At 36.3% G+C, this 23,041-nt stretch overlaps 1 protein-coding gene across 3 annotated transcripts in view; it reads left to right on the top strand.

The window, feature by feature from the left end:
- ELP4 (elongator acetyltransferase complex subunit 4) overlaps nt 1–23,041 on the top strand; it is a 266,170-nt gene that overhangs the window by 41,055 nt on the left and 202,074 nt on the right. For all 3 annotated transcript variants that reach the window (XM_072619250.1, XM_072619251.1, XM_072619249.1), the window contains exons 4-5: nt 1,913–2,044; nt 10,855–10,994. In XM_072619250.1, coding sequence (XP_072475351.1) covers nt 1,913–2,044; nt 10,855–10,994 — 272 coding nt within the window. The remainder of the gene's footprint in view (nt 1–1,912; nt 2,045–10,854; nt 10,995–23,041) is intronic.

Below are 23,041 nucleotides of genomic sequence, written 5' to 3'. Positions count from 1 at the left end.
TTGAAGTATATGAAAGAGTTTTGAAAGAATGCAAATTTTCTGCTCTTATGAATAAGATTTCTTGAAATTAAGAAAATTTTCTAATTTGTAGGAAAAGGTTGCGTTAATTTCATCCTGTTCTCTTAGTATGTTATTTGACATTAATGAGAATTACAGTCATATTATGAAAAGGTTTCATTTAAGAATGATTGTAGAGCCTTCTCCTTAATCACAAATAACCTAATAGAGCAAAATTTCTAATTTACCATGAGGTATTTGTAAAGAGTACGAAACAGTCAAATAAAAACTTGAGCATGGTAGAGGAGGATGCCTTAAATCTTTTCTCTAAAAGCCAAAATGGGTAGTTAAATTCCCTTTTTTGTTGAGTTTATAGTGAATTTTGTCACAAGCATGTACTGATACTTGTGAGATTATGAAGCCTTCTGGTAATCTAGTAATTGACATCTTAAAATAGAATTTGTATTTCATAAATAATGGATTAAATTTTTAAAAACCATAAAATGAATTATCCTGAGTAGCAGATATAATAATTATATTTATTTTTGAAGATCTTTAAATATATGTTCATCAGAAAAAGAAGTTATTCCATATCTTGTTTCATGCATATATTTTGTTTGAAAGCCTGAACCAAAAATATTTTATGGGTGGGAATATTTTTTAAAATATAGTTAGTTCCTCCTATCACTTACTTTATATAGAGTTAATATACTTTGAGGTCACTTCAAATGAATCAGTACGTACAGTGGACAATTTATTTGCTATCTAATGTTAAGTATGAAATGGTCAACTTGGGAAACAAAAATACTGATACACGATTGTGCATCTCATACATCTCCAAGTTATACTTTCAGATTCTGCTTCACCAAAGCTATCACAGTATTTCCCCTCTTCCATGGAATTTGCATTATTCTCCCCATTGCATTCTTTGCCCCAGACCCCTTTCTCAAGAGTATCATATAGAACATTTTCTGCTGGTGGTGTAGTAGATGGAGGATCAGGCTTGAGGTTGGATTCAAGTCCAGCCTCAGATGGTTGGTAACTGCATGTCCCTAGGCAAGTTACTTAACCTTGGTTTGCCTCAGTTTCCTCAACAGTAAAATAGGGATAATAACAGCACCTTCCTCCCAGACCTGTTGTGAGGAACAAATGAGATAATAGTTGTAAAGTGCTCAGCACAGTGCCAGGCACAATTTATTGTTGTTGCTCCCATTTTTATCAATATTACTTGTAGTAGTAATTCAGAAGTCAGATTGTCACTCCTTCCCCTCCCTCCCCCACCCACCCAAAAAGAGTACCTCGAATGGATATTGGATGGTTTTTTGTTATGTTGAGGATTTTTAATTTTCTTTGTTGAAATGGAAAACAAAAATCTGCAGGTACAATGGTGACATTTGATACAGGATGGATGAATGTCTTTATTTTAATTGTGGTTATTTCACCTTGTTACTTTAGTGAAATAAACTGTTTGGTTCTTAGAATTATACACCAGTAAAGGGACCGTACACACGCTTTATTTTTACCTCATGGCAAGCATTAACTCTAATTGGAAATAATATGTAAACTATAATTCTAAGCTTTGATATAAACATACAAATAAAAAAGCCATATCTGCGTCTTGGAATCATAGCAAAGTTGCAAATATCTGAACCATAAGCAAGGATAATTCTAAGAATATCTGTAATAATCTAAGAAAGCAAAAAGGTTCTGTGTGGTTTCTGAATATTAATTTGCCTTAAGCCCTAATTAGTTGGGAAATTAATTTCAACCATTCTGTATTTCAGAATTGTATGTGTTGGCATAGCTTTGTGTTTTTGTTAGTTGGGACAACAATTTTTAGTTCTTTGGAAAATCAAGTGATCATCATAATTTTTAATAACATATTCTCTAATAACATGTTATTCTCCTTTATTAGGAACTTCCTGAACCATTACATGATGATAAGTATAGAAAAGAACTCGATGAAGTAAATAGTCATAAATCACAAGAAGAGCCAGATATTTCCATGAAGATAGCCTGGCGTTATCAAAACTTACCCAAGATGGAGGTAAATCAACATAGATACATAGATACATGTATATACATATATATATACATATATATAATTTTCTATGCCTGTACAAATTTATTAAAATTTATTTTACTTATTATTTAAATGAATGGATGTTTGCTTGTGATGATGAATTATTCAGTTTGCTCTATTTAAGAAGTTAGAGAAATCTGCAATTTATTTTAGAAATATTTTCATCCAGAATAATTAGAAAAATTTTGTTGCTTTAAACAAGTAAAATATTCTTTATGTAGAAGATATAGATATCTTCAGTTATTTGTTCCTTGAGGGTTCCAGATAGCTAAAGCATTACAAGTAATATGAATTTAATAAATGTTTGCTGAATGCATTCAAAGAATAAATTATAAATGTGAAGGGTTTATAGTCATTTATGTTCTCTCAGAGTTGCCATAAGAAAAAATTTGGAAAATACAAGGTAAGTGGATGAATGAGAAATCATTTATTAAGTACTTCCTGTGTGCAAAGAATTGAGCTAAGTTAGAGATTCCTAACCTTTATTGTGTCATGGAGTACTGTGGCATCCTGGTAAAGACTGTGGACCCTAATAATTGGCCAGCTGTATCATATGTACATCACTAGATAAGACAGCTGATCATGGGTGATCTAACAGCAGGTCTGATGACCACAGTCATTTCTGAGGAGTGATGTCCTTAAGCTATATGTTGTAATATCTGTAGCAACTATTGTGTGATACGAAAACACGTGATTTCTGTTGAGGAAGTCATGGTTAGTAATAATGCTACTATGCTTTATTACCTACATCCGTAGTTGAAGGAATTGCCAGACTTTAGTTAGAGGTTATTGAAAACAAAGATAGAGTGTTTTTTCCATTCACATTTACAGACCCTTTGAAATCTTTCTTAATACCTCTTGTACCCAAGGAGCTCACTTTATAATATATATATATATATGGAAAAGTTCAACCACAGGGCAGTTAGATGAACCCAGTGTTCTGTATGATAAGACCAGCTGGTCCAGATGGCAGTAGTCTCATTTGTTCATAAATACATACATTAATATACCAACACATCTTCCTCAATATTATCTTGATTGATAAGACTATATTTGTTTCTGACATTGAATCATTTGACAACACCAAGCATTTTGGTGCTAAAGACTTGGGTGGCAAGAATTTTCTTTTCGGGGTCTTTCAAAGCTTTGACTCCTGAAAAGGCCCAGGTCACAGAGGTCTGCATCTCTCTGGAGGTTGTTTTTGGGAGGAGAGAGTGCTGGGGAGGGAAAGTCCATGCAGGGCCAGTGGTCTGGGTGGTGGTGCTGGTTATCAGACTCTTGGTCTGCCTCCACCAGGGTTGGGGGAAGGTGGTTTTGCTTGGGCTTGTTCTGACTGCCTTGCTGAGGTTGAATGAGATCATTTGTCAGCTCAGCCATACCTTTGCCTTTGTGCACTAAGAGTAGATCCTACTTTATTAGAGGGGTTGTAGCCCCTCTTCCCCACAGTAAATGATTTTCATTAGTTACCATGGCAAAAAAACAAAGCAAAAATCCCTCCTCCCTAGGTGGTGAGCTGACTGGGGAGAAGCCACACCGAAACTGGCTAGACTAATCATTGAAAACAGGCACACAACCCATTGACAGACCTGTGACCACAGCCTGCCCAGTTTGCTTAGATCAGCCATAGGTAGCTGGCATCGGGCAGAGAACACTAGACTTAGGCAGTCGACAGACTGGACTTCAAATCTAGCACTAGACACTTCCTCGCTGTGGAATCATGGACGAGCCACTCTTTGCCTCGGTTACCTCAACTGTGAAATGGGGGCAACCACAGCACCTGCCTCCCAGGGTTGTTGTGAGGGTAGTATCTGCTAAAGCACTTTACAGATGTTAGTAGTTATTGTTGTTATTACTCCATCAGTATAGCCTTTGAAAAACGAAGGTCACTTTCACAGGCATCTAGGAAGTGCTTTTTATGTGTAGAATCAACTTAAAACTTGTCTGTATTTCCAAAATCTGTTATTTCATGGACATGTATAATCTTCTCTCTGACAAAGATCACAACTCTACTATCATCCAACATAGAAACTGTAACTAAACCCACACAGGGCAAACTCTCACATGGTAGTCAGAAGAAGTGACACAAGGACAGTCTCAAGGTCTCTCTTAAGAACTTTGGGATTGATTGTGTGACATGGGAGACACTGGCACAGGACCACTCATCATGGCATGCTCACATCAGAGAAGGCGCTGTGCTCTAAAAGCAAAGCAGAATTGAAACAGCTCAAAGGAAACGCAAGATGTGCAAATTTAAAGAATCTGCTTCACATGTTCACACAGACTCTTTGTGCCTGACCTGTGGTAGAGCATGCTGAGCTCTCACTGGTGTGATCAGCCAGTTGGACACACTGAAACTTGACTCTGGCATAGTGATGTCATTTTGGTCCTCTTCCAGAACAAAGAGCAACCAATAGAGAGCTTCTGTTCACAGTGTGTAGTTAGTCCTGGATAGCTCACCAGCATGCCAAGTGACCTTCTATCACACCTCCAACTCAGATGGTCCAAAGCTGCCTTTGCTTCTCATCGGTCTGACAGTAGCAAGAAAGAGAGCTTCTCCCAGGTAGCTGACACACACTGTGCCTGAAGACTACCCAGAAAAGCTGGAGATGCAGGTTTCTAAGGGCTTGGTGCCCACATGGGAGACAGGATACCTGACTTAGAGATGCTGCCTCCAGCTTTGGTGACTGGACTAGCTTGTCGAACTTAGTCACCAGAATGAAATTTGTGAATTCTAATAAATTCAGCAAACATTTGTGGTCATGGCTATTAGAAGTTTCAGACAGGTATAGTCTGAGTAATTGAAAAGAGTAATCATATTATACAGTATATCATGAATGTGTTTAGAGTGAAAGCTTTTTATGTGAATTTTTAATATTTTTCATAATGTGCTAATATTCTTTGTACAAAGATGACTTGTTTGTCTACCATCAGTATTGACTTGGGGTGCGGGGGAGTGTGGAGTTTGTTTTTCTGTGAGAGGTAATGTGGACTTATCAGACCATTTTACTCTAACCAGTGACACAGAGAAGGGATCATGGGACAGTAGTTCTCACATTGCAAAACTGGACATATATAAACTCATAAAAAAGATTTCATTAGTAATATTCAACAACTAATGAGTTATTTTTAAAAATATATTATTCATCTAAGAAACATTTTGTGCCAGTTGGGTAGGATCACTGTGCCTGACCCTGAAAGAGATATAAAGTGTGAGATTTAGGGAGTGTACTGTCTGCTAGGAGAAGACAGAAACAGATTGCCAGAATAAATTCTTTTTCATGGTTAGTGCATTGGATAGTTGTGAGATTGGGTGTCATGTAAGATCCAAGGCAGGATTTCATCCAGGAAAGGCCATTTGAATTGGGACTCAAAGAATGAGGAGAAATCCAAGAACTAAAGAAAGAGGGAGTCGATTCTAGGCACTGAATCCATGCAGGGAGGCAGATAATGAAGGGCCTGGTCAAAGTATAGAGAGTAATCAACTTTTTCTAGATCCTGGAGGAGAGTAACTGGAAATTAAGGGTGGGCAGATAGTGTGGCAAAAGATTTTGGAGGACTTCAGATGTCAGGCAAAAGAGGTCAGACTTGACTCAGACAATGGAAAAATACTAAAGACTTGTGTACTGACAAGAAAGATATTTTTATGGATGAAAAATAGATTGGAGTGGGAAAAAAGCAAAGGAAGAAAGACTCATTTGGAGACTATTGCAGACTGTCCAGAGTAGCAATAATGACTCTCTTTTCTAAAGTAGTGGTAGGAAGCATATAAAGGAAATAATTTGATCACAGGAGTTCTTAACCTACAGTCCATAAACTTGTTTTTTGAAAAATGTTTTGATAAACATTTCAGTATAATTGGTTTCCTTTGTAATCCTACATAATTTATTTTGTAAATTTAAAAACATTCAAGAAGGGATCCATAGGTTTTGCCAGACTCCCAAAAAGGTACGAGGGTCTCTGACATAAAGAGTTTTTGGTTTTGGAGTTGGGATGTTTTCCTTTAGGTTCCTTGCCATCTCTCCCTCACATTGGAGGGAGAAAAGGATGGAGGAAAGAAGGAAGAAAGCAAGGAGAAAGAAAAAAGGAAGGAGGGAGAAAATTCTTTTAATATATTCATAGTTAAGCAAAATAAGTTCTTTCACTGACTATGGCCAAAACCTGTATACTAGATCATGCCCTCTAATTGTAGATTTCCCACAGAGTTTTGTCCTGGGCCCTTTTAGCTTCTCCTTCTATACTACTTCTCTTCTACTGCTCTTGGTGATCTTATCAGATCTCGTGGTTTTAATTGCCATTGTGCAGTGATATCCAGTCTCACATCTCCAACTGCCTTTCAGACATCTCAGACTGGATATCTAATGGACATCTTAAACTCATCATGTCCAAGATAGAACTCACTAATTTTTCCCTCTAAACCCTCCCCTCTTCCTCACTACCCTATTATGGTAGAAGGTAGCATCATTCTACTAGTCCTTCAGGTTTGCAACCTTCATGTCATAACCTCAGTGTCTTCCGCATTTCCTCACTCTCTCTTAACCCCCATATCCAATCACTTAGCAAGGTCTGTCAGTTTCAGCTTTGCAATATCTCTCTATTATACCCCCTTCTTTAATATACCTCCTTCTTGCCTTTGATACTGCTGCCACTCTGGTGCAGACCCTCATCACCTCGCACGTGGACTATTGCAATATTCTCTTGGTGAGTCTGCCTTCCTCAAGGTTCTCCCCACTCCAGTCCATTCTCCATAGTGATTTTCCTAAAGCCATGTCCAACCATGTCACCTCCCTACTCAGTAAACTCCAGGGGCTTCCTATTACTTTCAGGATCAAATACAGAATCCTCTGTTTGACATTCAAAGCCCTTTATCACCTAGCCTCCTCCTACAATTTCAGTCTTCTTATGCCATACTCCATAGTATGTACTCTTCCATCCAATAACACTGGCCTCCTGGTCATTCCACCAACAAGACACTACATTTCTCAACTCTAGGCATTTTCTCTGGATGTCCTTTATCCCTGGAATTCTTCTTCCTCATCTCCACTTAACTGGCTTTCCTTCCTATTTTCTACAGGAAGCATTTTCCAACCCCTCTTAATTCTAGTGCCTTATTTAAAATATTTCCTATTTTCCTATTTTGGGGCGTGTAGGTTGCACAGTGGATAGAGCATACCAGGTCTGGAATGTGAAAGTCCTTAGTGTAAATCTGACTTCAGACACTTACCAGCTGTGAAACCCTGGGCAAATCACTTCACCTGGTTTGCCTCAGTTTTCTCATCTGTAAAGTGAGTTGGAGAAGAAAATGGCAAACAACACTCCAGTATCTTTGCCACGAAAAGCCCAAATGGGAAGAAGTGGTCATGACTGAACAACAAATTTTCCTATTTATCCTGTTGTACCTATTTGTTTGTGTTTCCCCCATTAGAATGTGAGATCCTTGAGAACAAAGTTTTTCTTTTGCCATTTTTTTGTGCCTGAGATGCAGTGCTTTGCACAATACCTGGCACAAAAAAGACATAAATAAAGGTAGATTGACTGGCTGATAAATGACTCAGGAGGCTCTCTGCATGACACAAACAAAGTTAAGAACCTCTCATCTAGAGCTAAAAGACACCTTAGAGATCTTGTCCTTGGAGCCCTCTTTTTGTAGATGAGGAAACTGAGGCCTAGTGTGTTAAAGTGATTGGACCATGATGAATTAACATGGATTTATTTTTAAGTAAATGATAATATGCAGAGTTTTTTCATATGGACCTTAACTTGGGCAGGGTTTTTTTAGGTGAAATAGCTTAATTGTTTGTTCTTGGTTACTACTCCTGAAAATCTTAGAGGGATTCAGAAATTTGTTTAGATAGACATTAATTCATTACCTTAAATTACTTTCATTGAGGAAAGGGAGGGGAACAATCTTTGTTCTTGGTTTTTTCCCTATAAATGGTTTGTTTCATGTTTTCTGATTGTCTACCTGTAAGCTTCATTTGTTCTTTTCAAACTACTTTTTAATTCCTAATTAAAAGTAGTGAGCTAAATGAAACTAAAAGATATACAGTTATTTTTTATTTTTTGATGAACTATTTTTATTCTTGGTCAGTAAATAAACTGTCACATGAAATTAATTTTCTGCCATTATTCATCTCAAAAATGAGTTTTCTGTCTCATCAATATTATAATTAGACATATACTAATTAGTGGTGACCTAAAAGAATACTTTGTCCACTGATGATTTAATGCATTTCTTTCAGCACCCGCTCACTCATAGGACTCCAGGAAGCCTCAGTCCACTAATAAATTTATCAAGTCCAACTTAAAAGAAGTGGAAAGTCTCCCTTTCTTTCTCTCTCCATGGCCAGTCTGCTAAAACAGATTATTCATGCTTACTTGATTCAGGTAGGCTTTTGCAAGCTTCCCCACTAGGCCTGGGAATGTGGTACATTGAGGCCTATTCAGAGGCTTCTGACATAGACCAGGCTTTTATTGCGTGGTGTTTTATTATAGCCAAATCCTAGTCTCCACCCAGTTTGTTGGCACTCTACTTATTCTTTTGAATCGTGAAAGGTTATCACCTACCTTAATCCCTGCAGCAGCGTGGATTAAGGACACCAATGTGCCCCAGGATTCTCAAAGAGGATCCTGGAAACTTCTTGTTTCTTCTTTTTCGCTGTCTTTACTAAACTCTTTGGGGCCTTAGTGAGGATTTGCATCTGAAATGGGCAACCTGGAGCTTTTCTCAATGAAGACATCAGATCAAAGTTCAGTTAGTCAAGGCCTTTCTAAAACATTAAGGGGGCTTGGACTTATACAAGAAAAAGATGAGCTCTAGCAGAGATTGCAGTAAAAACATTTTGAACTGTAATCCGGATAAAGGATAGATTATAGGCCAAAGAACAGACCCTGTTTAAATTGCTTTCACAACCTTTAGACTAAATAACTACACTCTTTTTTATAAAGCATATATTTTAATGTAAAATGTTATTGTTTGTAAATGTCTTAATAATAATTAGATCCCAATGTAAAATTGCTTTGTGTATCTTTGACATTAAAGAAAAAATTAAATAAACATTTAATTGCTAAGTTCAAATCTGATTCAAAAGATCACACTAAACACTTCCATAAAACATTTTAAATAAAGAAACATAAATATGGCATCAAGGAGGCATGAACATTTCATTTAGGATTAATTTGACCAATATTAAATATTTGTTTAAAATTTAATTTTAATTTTTTTCTGCAGTTTTTTTTTTAAATTTGGCATTTTGATTTAATTAAATAATTATTATCTTTAGGCATTTACGTTTGCAAGTACTTAATAACAATTATGAAATATTGTTTATTTGTTGGGTTTTAACCTAATTGGCTTAAGTTTCAGTCCACAAATCTGATCAAAGACCAATAGTCTATAAAAGCCTTTTGGCTTCTGAAGTGATTCCCCTCTTTGTGTGTATGTGTGTTTTGCAGTTAGTCCTTTCCATGGAAATTAGGGCAATAGTATATTGCCAGGTTCAACCAAATAAGAAATTCTCGCAATGATCTTTCTAGAAACCTTGCTCAACAGGAATGCAGATGACTTTAACCTTAAGTCTGGATCGGTGTGCTTTTTAAAAATTTTAAATGACAGGAACCTCCTAGGTTCAGTTGGGCCAGTCAAGATAATAATCATGCAATTTCATAATTATGGGTTAGAAACTAGTCTTGTCATTTCATTGATATAGGAAGCTCTGTCCAAAACTTCCCCTAACACATGTAGCCTCAGGAGTTGCTTAGAGCGCTGAGAGGTTAGGGACTTGTCCAAGGTGACACAAACAGGATGTCTCAGAAGTGGGATATAAACCCAGACCTTCTTATCCCCTGTGCACCCCACCTGCTTATTCTTATAATTTTATAATTGATACACATGCAATTCATTGTGTTGCATTAAAGTATGGTATAGCTAAGTGAGAGATTTTAAAATTGTAATCAAGGACCTCTGTGAATTTGTTGATGGTGTCTAATGTTTAAAGATACTCCACTTTGTTCTAGCTTAACATCTAAGCTTCTTGGGAGTAGAGATTATTTCGTTCTTTGTACGTTTACAAACTCAGTGCCTGGCACATGGTATTTGCTTAATAAATGTGAATTGATTGATTAGCAAACTGATATGACTGCCAAGTCTTACAAAAGAAAGCATCCTAAAATGACACAAGAATTGAGGGGATGCGCCTCAATTGAATAATGGCTGGATGAGCTGTGGTGTGTGAATGTAATGGAATACTATTGTACTACAAGAAACAATGAGCAGGCTGATTTCAGAAAAACCTGGAAAGACTGACATGAACTGATACTGAGTGAAATGAGCAGAACCAGGAGAACATGATACACAGTAACAGCAACATTGTATAATGATCTACTATGATTGTCTTAGCTCTTCTCAACAACACAGTGATCCAAGACAGGTCCAAAAGACTCATGATGGAAAATGCTATCAATATTCAGAGAAAAAACTGATGGGAATCTGAATGCAGATCAAAGTATACTATTTTCACTTAACTTTTTGTGTTTTTTTTCTTTTCTGTGTTTTCTTTCATAACATGACTGATGTGGAAATATGTCTAACACAATTATACATGTATAGCCCATATTAAATTGTTTGCCATCTCAGGAGGGGAGGGATGTTGGAGAGAAGGGAAGAAGAAAAATTTGGAACTCAGAATCTTATAAAAAATGAATGTCGAATATCATCTTTACATATAATTGGAAAAAATAAAATGCTATTTTAAATGACATGTAGTCTTTCTTACCAGGCTGGCCCAGGATCATCTTCAAGATTTGGTCACTATTATGATGTGTCAAAAAGGATGCCCCAAGAGATGATTCAATCAGCAAAAAGGCACAGATTTTTTCTTCCAGAAGAAATTACTTTATGTCCTAATGTAGAATCCTGGTAAGTCCATAATCTGCATAAGACCTAAGATTTCAAAGATTGATATGACAAATTTTGCTTTGAAAAGGCTCATAATTTTTAAGTACATATTGTAAAGAGTAAATTTTAATTTTTTGCATTATAAGCAGTCATGGCTATGTACGTTTTATTGTATTTCATTGTACAGTGATTTTTTTCTCTTCTTTTTCAAGTCATCACCCTTATCCCTGCTATTATTTTAATTCTCAACATTCTCAATACTAGATATTTACAGAATTCTTGATACTAGATATTTACAAGTCCCTGCTGCTTTAATTATCAGTAAATTATGAAATAGCTCTAAATCACTGCCTATTGGTATTCCATATAAATAAGTACTTAATAATGATAGCTTTCTGATTATGATAGCAATGAAAATAATGCAAAATAATCCCACATTCTCAGTTTTTTTATGAAATGCTTTTTTTAAAGAAGACAAACAAGCATGCCGTGTTATCTAGTACCAAGTAGCTATTATTATGATAACAACGCTGATGTGATGAGAAAGGTCAGGTTTTTATTTTTTAAGTCTCTCAATTCTAACTTGAGTATAAATACAGCAGTCTTCATACTTTTGGTATACCGCCAAGAGTATTAGGTGTTCAACTAAATCAGAACCAATGTGACACTAATAACTTGTATTTATGCTATTAAATCTATGAAAACTACAAGATTTTTAGTATTCAGGAATTCATAGTTGTCCAAATATTTCTTTCAGTTTTGTGATTTGACTGAAAGGAATTTAGGCTGAGGGATGGATTTTCCCAAGGACCAGAACTAATTCATATCCTTAGAAAACTAATTCTTACAATTAGAATGGTAGGTGTAGTAGTTTGTAGGTAGCTAAACAGAAGAGGAAATTTTGAAATAGAGGAAGCTATGTGGCACAATAGATAGAGTGCTGGGCCTGAAGTCAAGAAAACCCAAGTTCAAATCTGGTAATTATGTGACCTTGGGCAAGTCACTTAACCCCAATTGCCTCATCCTAGGTCATCTCCAGTCATCCTGGGGAATATCTGGTCACTGGATTCAGATGGCTCTGGAGAAGTGAGGCTGCTGACCTGCACAGCCCTCCCTCACTCAAAACAGAGTCAAGTGCAAGTCAGGTCATTATTTCTGATGGCATGGTCTCCTTTGGCAGCGAAGGATGAATGCACACAAAAGTCTCATGAAACAATCATAGAACCAGGTGTCAGAAAACTTGAGTTCTGGTCTGCTGGTCAGTAGCTGTATAACCTTAAGTAACCTTGAACCTTGGTTTTCTCACTTACAGGATACAAATAGGGATAAACTCACATTTTGTATTGCGCTTTAAGCTTTACATACCACAGTCCTCTCAACAGTCCTCAGAGATGGGTAATGGTAGTAGTACTAGTACTAATGGTACTGTTACTACTGGTGGTAGTGGTAACATTCTCTTTTTTCACATGAGAAAGCTGAGATATAGAAAAAATATTCTAGCCCAGGTTTTCTGCTTACAGTGCTGGTACTATCTGTAGAGTTGGTGGAAGATTTCCAATAAATTGATGCATCAGAAAGCCCTTTTTACTTAAAAAAACCGAAAGTTTTTACTCCCACTTTCAATGGTAAATTATCATTCTTATCATCATTATCTTTATCTGCCTTGTTTCCCAGTGATGGTATTAATTGGGAAAAACATACCAGAATTCAGATTCAGTGATGGTTTCCACAGATTTAACATTTCAGTATTTCAAGAGTCTGTGACTTGATTGGTGAGGATTCTCTCCTCACTGATGCAGATAGTTACTCCTTTGTAATGTGTAGCAGACTAGTTTTCAGACAGTGGCATTAATGTCTATCACTGGACCCATTCTGGAATTTTGTACCTTCCAGGAATTTCATAACTATTAGTTGATTGATTGGTTGATTTCCAGCTTTTTGGAAGATCCGCCAGAGTTTGTGTATTCCCGGCATGGCTTCTGAAAGTCTCCATTTGCTACTGTGCCACCAAGGGCACAATTGTAGGAACTCCTCTTTTCCCAGTGCTGATGAATGATATTTTTTCCTCTCATCTTACAACATATAGATGTATTTTAGAGCAGAAGTCATCATTAGAATTTTCCCAAGGACCAGAACCCAAATATGTGAAATGATTAAGCTCTGTGTTTGGTTATAACTTACAGATGGTTACAAAGATAGTGAAATCTAGTCTGCTGTTTGCAAGTTCAGTTTGATCTAGGGTGTTGTTATCTCTTGATTTGTTTTTTCTTCTCTTGACCTATAGCCTTTTTGATCCTTTATCACTGACCTAACTCTTCTTTAACAGAAGTGTATTAAGCAGGGAGAATGGAGACTTAGAGCTATAGGAAGAAGCAAATCTTTGTCAGATGAGAAGTGATATATACTCTATAGGTAACAAAATGTATTTGATAAAAGATAGCATATCAAATAGTATTTAGTACAGTACTACATATGGAAAAATTAAAATTTGCCAAGTCACCTGTTTTACCCTAAAATACCTTCATGATAAGGAGCTGGTGGTCAGAAGCATCCAAATAATTGAAGACTCTGCTTTGGCAGCCCCAGCTTCCAAGGACCTGGAAAGGGAAATTTTCACTGTCAGAGCCCTTACTGGACTCTGTCAGATGGTTCAACATCAGAGAAGGATAAGATTTTGTCAGTGCATTAAAGAAGATGCTTTAACATCTACTTTGCCCCTACACACCTTCCATGGGCCTTCCCATCTGACTTGCAGCTAAAATCTCCTGTATGTGCCATCTCCTTGTTAAAATAAGAGCTGGAGAGCAGGGACTGTTTTGCTTTTTTATCATTATTATTTCTAGGGGTCTTTGCACATAAGTATTTAATAAGAGTTTTTTAATTCTTCATATAGCTAATGGTAATAGCACCATTTCCTTCACTCCTAAAAAACTTTACTGACACTCAGGAATTAGATTTTAAAAAATAACCATTGTTTACACACCTAAAACTTATTCACCACTACAATTTTTATTCAGACAACTGAAGGTCCTGTACCAGAAAGTCACAAATTGTTCAAAAAAACAAAAAGAAAGAAAAGGTACAATGACTGTCATATATCTCAGACCAGCTTCCATATGCAAGTGGGTGTTTAATACATAATTTTGATTATGAAGGTTTTTTTCAGATATTTTAAAATAGATACAAATCAGAAAAGAATGGCAGTAGAGGAAAGAAAATTTATAATTTTGGAAAAGGTCTAAACGTTTTGACTACCACAATCCAGTGGACTTAATGATAGTGCTACGTGGAAAGGATCTTTCCATCCTGTCATCCCTCTGGGGTCCCATTGTTGCTCTTCTCTCCTACTCTTTTCTTCCTACCAAATCAAAGAGCATTTCTTACATTTCAACCATCACAGTGTTAATTGCTGTGCAGGATAAACTAAAGTACTTCATTGAATCTGCACTACCATCGATGTGGGTGTTCTTATCCCATGTCTTGTCCATGTCCTGCCAGAAGTACATCATGGGATCTTTCTAGTGGGTTATAAGACAGATAAACACAGCACACTTGAGGGCTGCTAGCACAGGTTCACTCTTGATTTGGTCAGACAGGAAAGACACTAAGAAGGGGTTAATAATCTTACTTTATTCTAATCTAGTTTTCTCAGAAGAGGATTGCTGATAACAAGAGCACAAACTGCTGTAGCATTCCCTAATTACCTTTCTTGCAAGGGCCGATGAGAAAGGGGACTAACCACCAGCTTGTGCATCCCCTAAATCCCTTCATGGCTCAATGCGGGCCAGTTGAGGCACACACAGATTCCCTCAAGCCTTGATGGGGGCCGATCAGGACACACACAGCATTCCAGCTTGTGCACTCAACCCAAAGGTTCCCTCCAAGCTTCACTAGGAGCCAGTTGAGGCACACGCAGCATTTGTGCATTCAGCCCTAAGGAGTCCCCATTCACTGTCTAGTGACCACCTGTTTTATAGGCCAACAGATAAAGAGGCATATTGCCAGCAATAGCCTCACAAGTTTATATCACTTCATCCCTATATCTCATTGCACAGCTGTAGTGCATGTTTGTATTATTTATCATTATATAATGCTGCACAAGCGTGGTGGAGATGTTTTGAATCATAACTGTGGGGACTCATATCTAGTACCTGGGAGCAGGAGATTGTTATGGCTATGGATCCTGGGAAACGGAACTCTGAGAAATAATAACAAAAATTCACTTTAAACACACTAAAATCTACCTTACTTGTACTAAGCTTACATTAAAATTAACCTTCATGCATGGGTCCAAGGACCTTCCTTAGGTTCCCTTTAAATTGCAAGGCTACCATTAAGGAGTGCTGTGTACCCAGTAGTTATCCTTCATTATTGCCTTATGATCAGCCCACTTTCTTTCTGATTATGTGTTCTTTTTTTACATCCTTTGTCCTTTGTTATTTCTTGGTTATCATTTGTTGCATCCTGCTCATCCCTGTACCTTTGATTTGTCTTTTGAACAATCCTCAGTTTCAGTTCTTTTTATTTTATTTTTCATTATGAATTTAATCATCAACAAACAAGAACATTTCAGCATACAAAGGAAGAAAAAGAGGATTGCAATATATTGTCTGCGTATTTTCCCAAGAAAAACTAGTTTCCTCTAAGTTTAAAAAGAATATATTAAATTTGTATTTTTCTTCACTAATTCTGTGTCTCTGCCCCAATTCTACTGAATTCATGCTATACAGGTATAGCCTATTTCTGAGTATAGGAAGTGAAAAATGAGCTTTTTAGGTAGCATAGTATATTTTCACACCATTTCCCAAATTTCTAACTAATGAGTCAGTGTAATGTCACTGAATTTTCAAAAATACCTTGTCTTGGATGGACTTAAGCATCAGAGGCAGAATATCTGCTGTTCTTAACTTTGGCTAAATTAATTTAAAACATTCTGTGTGCCCATGCATTGATCATTAAATATAACTTATGCCTCTTCTGCTTCTTGCTACCTTGGTTTATAGAAGTCAGAACAATTTATCAGCATTTAGTCATTGTCACTACTTAGTAATATCTTGGTTCTCAGTGATCTAAAATACAGATGAACAGTTAATTAATTAATGACCTTTCGTGTGCTAAGCACTATGTTAAATGCTAGAGACTAAAAAAAAAATGAAAAAGGCTTTGCCTTCAGAGAGCTTATATTCTGTTGTGAGATATGATTTCTGTACAGAGAATACTAGCAGCTAGTCTCTAGCAGCTAGGAGGAAAAAGGAAAGGCATCATAGAGGAGGGAACCTTAGGCTTGAGCTATAAAGGAATCAGCTAGTCTAAGAGGTGGGTAGAGAGAAGGGAGTATATTCCAGCTTGGGCATCAAGGTAGATAATGGGATGCCATGTGAGAGGAGCGACAAACAGCCCAGTTTGGCCAAACCCCACAGTGTGTAAAGGGGAGGGATATAGGATAAGTCTGGAAAGGTAGATGGTGCCAGTGTGTTAGGAGCTTTAAAAGCTTATAGTTTATAATTCATAGTCAGTCCTACATATAAGAAGCTGCATTCTGTTGGGTAGAGGGTTAAACCTATGGAGAAAAAATTAAGAGAGAGGAGAAAACTAAAATAGGAAGACCCATTAGGAGGCTGTCACAGTAGTCTAGGGGAGAGTTGATGAGGGGCTGAACAAGGGTAGTAGCTGTGTAAGTGGAGGGGTTAAGCATCTTCCTTTTACTGATAAAAAAACATGATTTATCATTCAGTCTGAAGGGGGAGAAAGTAACATAAAACCCAAGCTTTTGGGGTGTTTCATCTGGCACATTTTAAACATTAAATAAATGTAAGGTGAGCATGCCAATTCTTTGAATAGATTTCTTTAATTTTGGAAATAAGTAACAGTGACTGGTTAGTTATACAGGTTATATATACAGAGGTTGAAACTTACCTCGTAACTACAAAGTGGTGAAGTATTTTTATTTCCTGATAAAATAACATGTGATATTTTTAAATAAAATTTTAGTACTCCTAAAATCCTATTACAAAAATAGGCAAAGGGTTACTTGCAGAAAACAAAACCTAGTGAAACAGCCACAAAAAAGGTAATTGAAGTTTTTCAATAAATACAGTACAGATTTATCTACTAAAAAGTCTGTGAAACTTCTTCTTGTCCTTAAAAGAACAATTTTTGGGAAAATGAGAACATGAACATGAAAGGATTATTTTCATGAGGTTGTAAAATTCACAATGAAATTAAAGTGTATAACTGCATTAAAAATAATTTCAAATTTAATATTTATTTTATTTATTTAAAAAATAAAGTCCGATAAAACTGTTTTCAGTCATTATGAAAAACAAGTAGTAGCACTACAGAAAATATTTTATATTTCTTGATTCTGTACAGACACAATTCTTTAAAGCTAAAGTCTTACATTAAAAATGTTTATAGAGAGCTTTCTTTGTTCTGAAAAGTAACAGTTCAGAGTGAAAGAAGAAGACTCATAGATTTTCATTAACAAGGCAATGTTTCATTTTAGGGCATTTAATTGATCATTCATTTATTTCCTATTAAACTTAATGCTTAATTAAATGTAATTAAACTTTAAACATGTAATTAAATTAATTTTGAAAATGGCTGCTCTACCATAAGAGATTTATTTTAATTTATGAAAAGTGTGTGCTCATCTCACCAAAAGGAACTTCTCTGGTTCATTTCAAAAAGAATAACGCCATGCTTTATAGTTGTCCACACTGTTCATAATTAAGACTGCAGCCCCTGTCCCAGAAAATGTACTATAAACTTCACCTTTTTGGAAGAAGCTGTAGAGTGTTCCAGGAGGAAATTGGACCAGTTGACCTATCAGGTCTCTTTGAACTGTAAATTTATGAATCTGTGTATAAATTGTGGACAGCTGGGTGGCACAGTGGACAGAATGCTGGGCTTAGAGTCAGGAAGACTTGTCTTTCTGAGTTCAAATCTGGCCTCAGATACTTATTAGTTATGTGACCCTGAGCAAGTCATATCACCCTGTTTACTTCAGTTTCCTCATCTGTAAAAGTGATCTGGAGAAGGAACCGCAAACCATTCCAGTATCTCTGCAAAGAAAATCCAGATGTAGTCATGAAGAGTTAGACACAACTGAAATGACTGAAGAACAACAAATGTAAAAATCAGGACTTTTTTAAGCAAGGGAAAAATTGAAATTTGCCATAAATACTGAATAATTGACTCTATGAATGTTTTTCTTTGAAATAAGTGATCACATTTAGACTAACCTATCGGACTGAAACCTAAGTAAAAGGAATTGTTCTTGACCATACAAGATGTTTTTAGTCATCAGTCATCATCTTAAAAACTGGTAGGAATTAGGGAAGTAGAGGGAAGGGGAAGATTGTTCTAAGCACAGAAAATGGTTTGAACCAAGCATGGACTTATTATTACTCCAGAAAACTTCTAGGTGAATGTATGATTTCAATACTTTATGAATCTTCCCTGAAAAAAAAAAATGATCCCAAACTGGCTTCTTTCCTTGTCTGATTTTTTGTTTGTTTGTTTTACTTGACCTTCATGTCACAGGACCACCCAAAACAAAGTGAACTATTTTAATAACTGTGACAGAACTGACTGATGATAAATTTTGATCAGGTTAATTTGCTTTTGCCATTTTACATAAATCTGTGAATATTTTGCTTTGTTTAATTTTTTGTAGCTGACATATACTACAATTAATTAAACCATTAATTAAACATAGCAAGCAAAGGGTGGAAGCTAGACTGTAGCCATTTAAGAAGAGAGTGAGAGGAGAGAAAATGGGGGGCATCTATTGTAGATGGCCTACTGGAAGAGTTGAGCCAAAAAAAGTCAACAGAGATACGGAACAAATGTTAGCAGGGATGGATGGAAGGTTTTTTGAGAATGAGGAAATATGGATATGTTTGTAGGCAATAGAGAAGCAGACAATAGATAGGAAGAGGTATAATGAATCAATTGGGAAGGTATAAAAGGTTTGCCTAGCAAGAGTCAGGGCCCAATCGGGGTGATAAAACATAAATTTGTAGTGAACCCTGTAAGGACAGTTGTGTGATTTTTCTCCACCTTCATTCAGCTGCATGTGAGTGAGAGCACAATCACTGGATGGTGGGAATAATCCAAGGCCAAGGCTGGGCAAGGGCAAAGTACTCAAAAGGAGAGGACAATATTATAGTTAAAGTGGTTCACCAAGGTGTTGATAAGTACAGGAGAAAGTGTAGCTAGTATATTAGTGATGGGTTGGAAAAAACCTGAGGAGTCAAGGGCTTCGCACTCACAGTGTCAATGAAAAGCAGGTCTTGGTATTGGAACATAGAGGTAGAAGCTGAATTCCAATTGATTGTGATAAGCTAAGGGAGCTTCAGAGCTTATCAACATAAAAATAGTGCATTTGTGGGTAAAGGCAAGATTAAGTATAACAAAAATATTCCTAGGATGGTATAAATGAATTAGGTAGACCTCCAAAGAGGGAGAATCATTGAATATTTGATGATAGAGAAGAGTTGGAGGAAGTATAAGAAAGAACAGCAACGTGGCACAGTGGACAGTTTCCAACAGAAAGGGTCGCTTTATATTTTACAGATGAAATTGAGGCCATTTGCTAACAAGTTTTTCATCTCCTATCACTCGCATGCCTTTTGCCACTTTCTCCTCCATCATCCGTGTCTTGAATGATAAATGCTTGCCAAGGCTAACCCTTCTACCTACCCATTCCATCCTATCTCACTCAGAAGATTGCCCCCTGTCTCTGTTGTCCCTACTCTCTCACTTATTTTCAGTCTTTTACAGTCTACTGACTCCTTTCCTACTGCTTACAAACATCCCCATGTCTCCCCGATCCTGAAAAAAAAACAACTTGCCCTGATCCTTCTGTCCCCACTAATTGTCCCATATCTCTTCTGCCTTTGGTGACTAAACTTCTTGAAAAGATCTCCATTTCTCTCCAATTGCTTTCTTCTTAGTCCTTATGGTTTGAATTCCAGCCTAATCATTCCTTAGAAACTGCTCTCTCTCCAAAGTTACTAATGATTTCTTAGTTGCCAGATCCAGTGGTCTTTTCTCTATCCTCAGTCTCCTTGAACTCTCTGCAGTCTTTTTTTCTTTTTTCTTATTTTATTTTCAGTGTTCTACAGTCACTTCCATGTATTTTAGATTTTTCCCTTCCCTTCCCCCGCTGCCCCTTACCTCCCCACTCCCTCCTTGAAATGGCATACATTTTTATATAGGTTGTACACATACATTCCTATTAAATACATTTTCACCTTAGTCATGTTGCATAAAAGAATTAAAATGAATGGGAGAAATCATAAAACATAACAAAACATAATACAAAAGAAAATGATCTGCTTCATTCTGTGATGGAATTCATAGTTCTTTCTCTGAATGTCGAAGGCATTTTGCCTTAAGAGACCATTGGGAATTTTTTAAGTCCTTGCATTGCAATGAAGTACTAAGAATACCAGAAAAAATCCTCGCACACTGTGATTGTTGCTATGTACAAATTTCTCCTGGTTGTGCTCATTTCACTCAGCATCGGTTCATATAAGTCTTTCCAGGCCTCTCTGAAGTCTTCCTGTTCATCATTTCTTACAGCACAATAGGATTCCATTACATTCATATACCACAATTCATTCAGCCATTCCCCAATTAATGAGCATCCCTCTGATTTCCAGTTTTAGGCCACCATAAAGAGAGTTGCTATAAATATAAAATATAAATATTTTTGTACATGTGGGATCTTTTCCCATTTTTATGATCTCTTTGGGATACAGTCCTAGAAGCAATATTGCTGGGTCAAAGGGTATGCACATTTTTGTAGCCCTTTTGGCATAGTTCCAAATCGCTCTCCAGAATGGTTGGATCAGCTCACAGCTCCACCAACAATGAATCAGTGTTCCAACTCTCTCACATCTTCTCTAACATTTGTCATCTTCCTGTTTTGTCATGTTAGTCAATCAGATAGGTGTGATGTGGTATCTCAGAGTTGTTTTGATTTGCATTTCTCTAATCTAGAGCATTTTTTCATATGACTATACATAGCTTTAATTTCTTCCTCTGAAAACTGCCTGTTCATATCCTTTGACCATTTAACAATTGGGAAATGACTTGTATTCTTCTACATTTGACTCAGTTCTCTATATATTTTAGAAATGAGGCCTTTATCACAGACACCATTTGCAAAAATTCTTTCCTAGTTTTCTGCTTCCCTCCTAATCTTGATTGCATTGGATTTGTTGTGCAAAAACTTTTTAATTTAATGTAATCAAAATTATCCATTTTGCACTTCATAATGTTTTCTATCTCTTGTTTAGTCAAAAATTTTTCTCCATAAATCTGATAAATACACTATTCCTTTCTCAAATAATTTGTTTATAGTATCAGTCTTTATACCTAGCTTGTACCCATTTGGACTTTTTTCTTGTGTACAGTGTCAAGTGTTGGTCTATGCCTAGTTTCTGCCAGACTGTTATCCAGTTTTCCTAGCAATTTTTGTCAAGCAATGAGTTCTTATCCCAGAAGCTGGGGTCCTTGGGTTTATCAAACAATAGGTTGCTATGTTCATTGCTACTGTGTCTTGAGTACCTCACCTATTCCACTGGTCTACCCTTCTGTTTCTTAGCCAGTACCAAGTGGTTTTGTTAATTGCTGTTTTATAATGCAACTTGAGATCTGGTAGAGCTAGGCCACCTTATCTAGCATTTCTTTTCATTAGTTCCCTTGATATTCCGGACCTTTTGTTCTTCCAGATGAATTTTGATATTATATTTTCTAGCTCTAGAAAATAGTTGTTTATAAACTGATTGTTTAGTTGGTATGGCACTGAATAAGTAAATTAATTTAGGTAGAATTGTCACTTTTATTGTATTGGCTCAGCCCACCCATGAGCAACTGATGTTTTTCCACTTACTTAGATCTGACTTTATTTGTGGGAAAAGGGTCTTGTAATTGTGTTCATATAGTCCCTGAGTTTGTTTTGGCAGGTAGACTCCCAAATATATTATAGTGTCTACTATAGCTTTAAATGGAATTTCTCTTTCTATCTCTTGCGGTTGGGCTTTGTTAGAAACATATAGAAATGCAGAAGATTTGTGTGCATTTATTTTGTAACCTGCAACTTTGCCAAAGTTGTTTTTTATTTCCAGTAGTTTTTTACTTGATTCTCTGAGATTCTCTAAGTAGATCATCATATCATCTGCAAAGAGTGATAACTTAGTTTCTTCTTTGCCTATTCTAATTCCTTCAGTGTCTTTATCTTGTCTAATTGCTATAGCTAACATTTCTAGTACCATATTGAATAATAGTGGTGATGATGGACACCCCTGATCTTATTGGAAATGCATCTAGCTTATCCTCATTGCAAATAATATTTGCTGAATGTTTTAGATAGATACTGCTTATTATTTTATGGAAAGCTCCATTTATTCTTATGCTCTCCAGTGTTTTCAATAGGAATGGGTGTTGTGTTTTATCAAAAGCTTTTTTTCCTTCTATTGAGATAATCATGTTATTTCTGTTAGTTTTGTTGTTGGTATGATCAATAATGCTAATAGTTCTCCTAATCTGGAACCAGCCCTGCATTCCTGGTATAAATCCTACCTTATCATAATGTATTATTCTCATGATAAGTTGCTGTATTCTTTTTGTTAAAATCTTATTTAAAATTTTTGCATCTATATTCATTAGAGAAATTGGTCTATAATTTTCTTTCTCTGTTTTTGCTCTTCCTGGTTTAGGTATCAAAACCATATTTGTGTCATAAAAAGAATTTGGGAGGACGCTTTTCCCAATTTTCCCAAATGGTCTATATAGTATTGGAATTAACTGTTCTTTAAATGTTTGGTAGAATTCACTTGTAAATCTATCTGGCCCTGGATATTTTTTCCTAGGGAGTTCACTGATGACTTGTTCAATTTCTTTTTCTGAGATGGGGTTATTTAAGTATTCAACTTCCTCTTCTGTTAATCTGGACAATTTATATTTTTGAAAATATTGATCCATCTCATTTAGATTGTCGAATTTATGGGCATACAGTTGGGCAAAGAAATTTCTAATTATTGTTTTAATTTCCT

The sequence above is a fragment of the Notamacropus eugenii genome, chromosome 6 (genome assembly GCF_028372415.1).
Source record: "Notamacropus eugenii isolate mMacEug1 chromosome 6, mMacEug1.pri_v2, whole genome shotgun sequence".
NCBI lineage: Eukaryota > Metazoa > Chordata > Mammalia > Diprotodontia > Macropodidae > Notamacropus > Notamacropus eugenii.
This window is presented reverse-complemented; position numbering and strand designations above follow the sequence as displayed.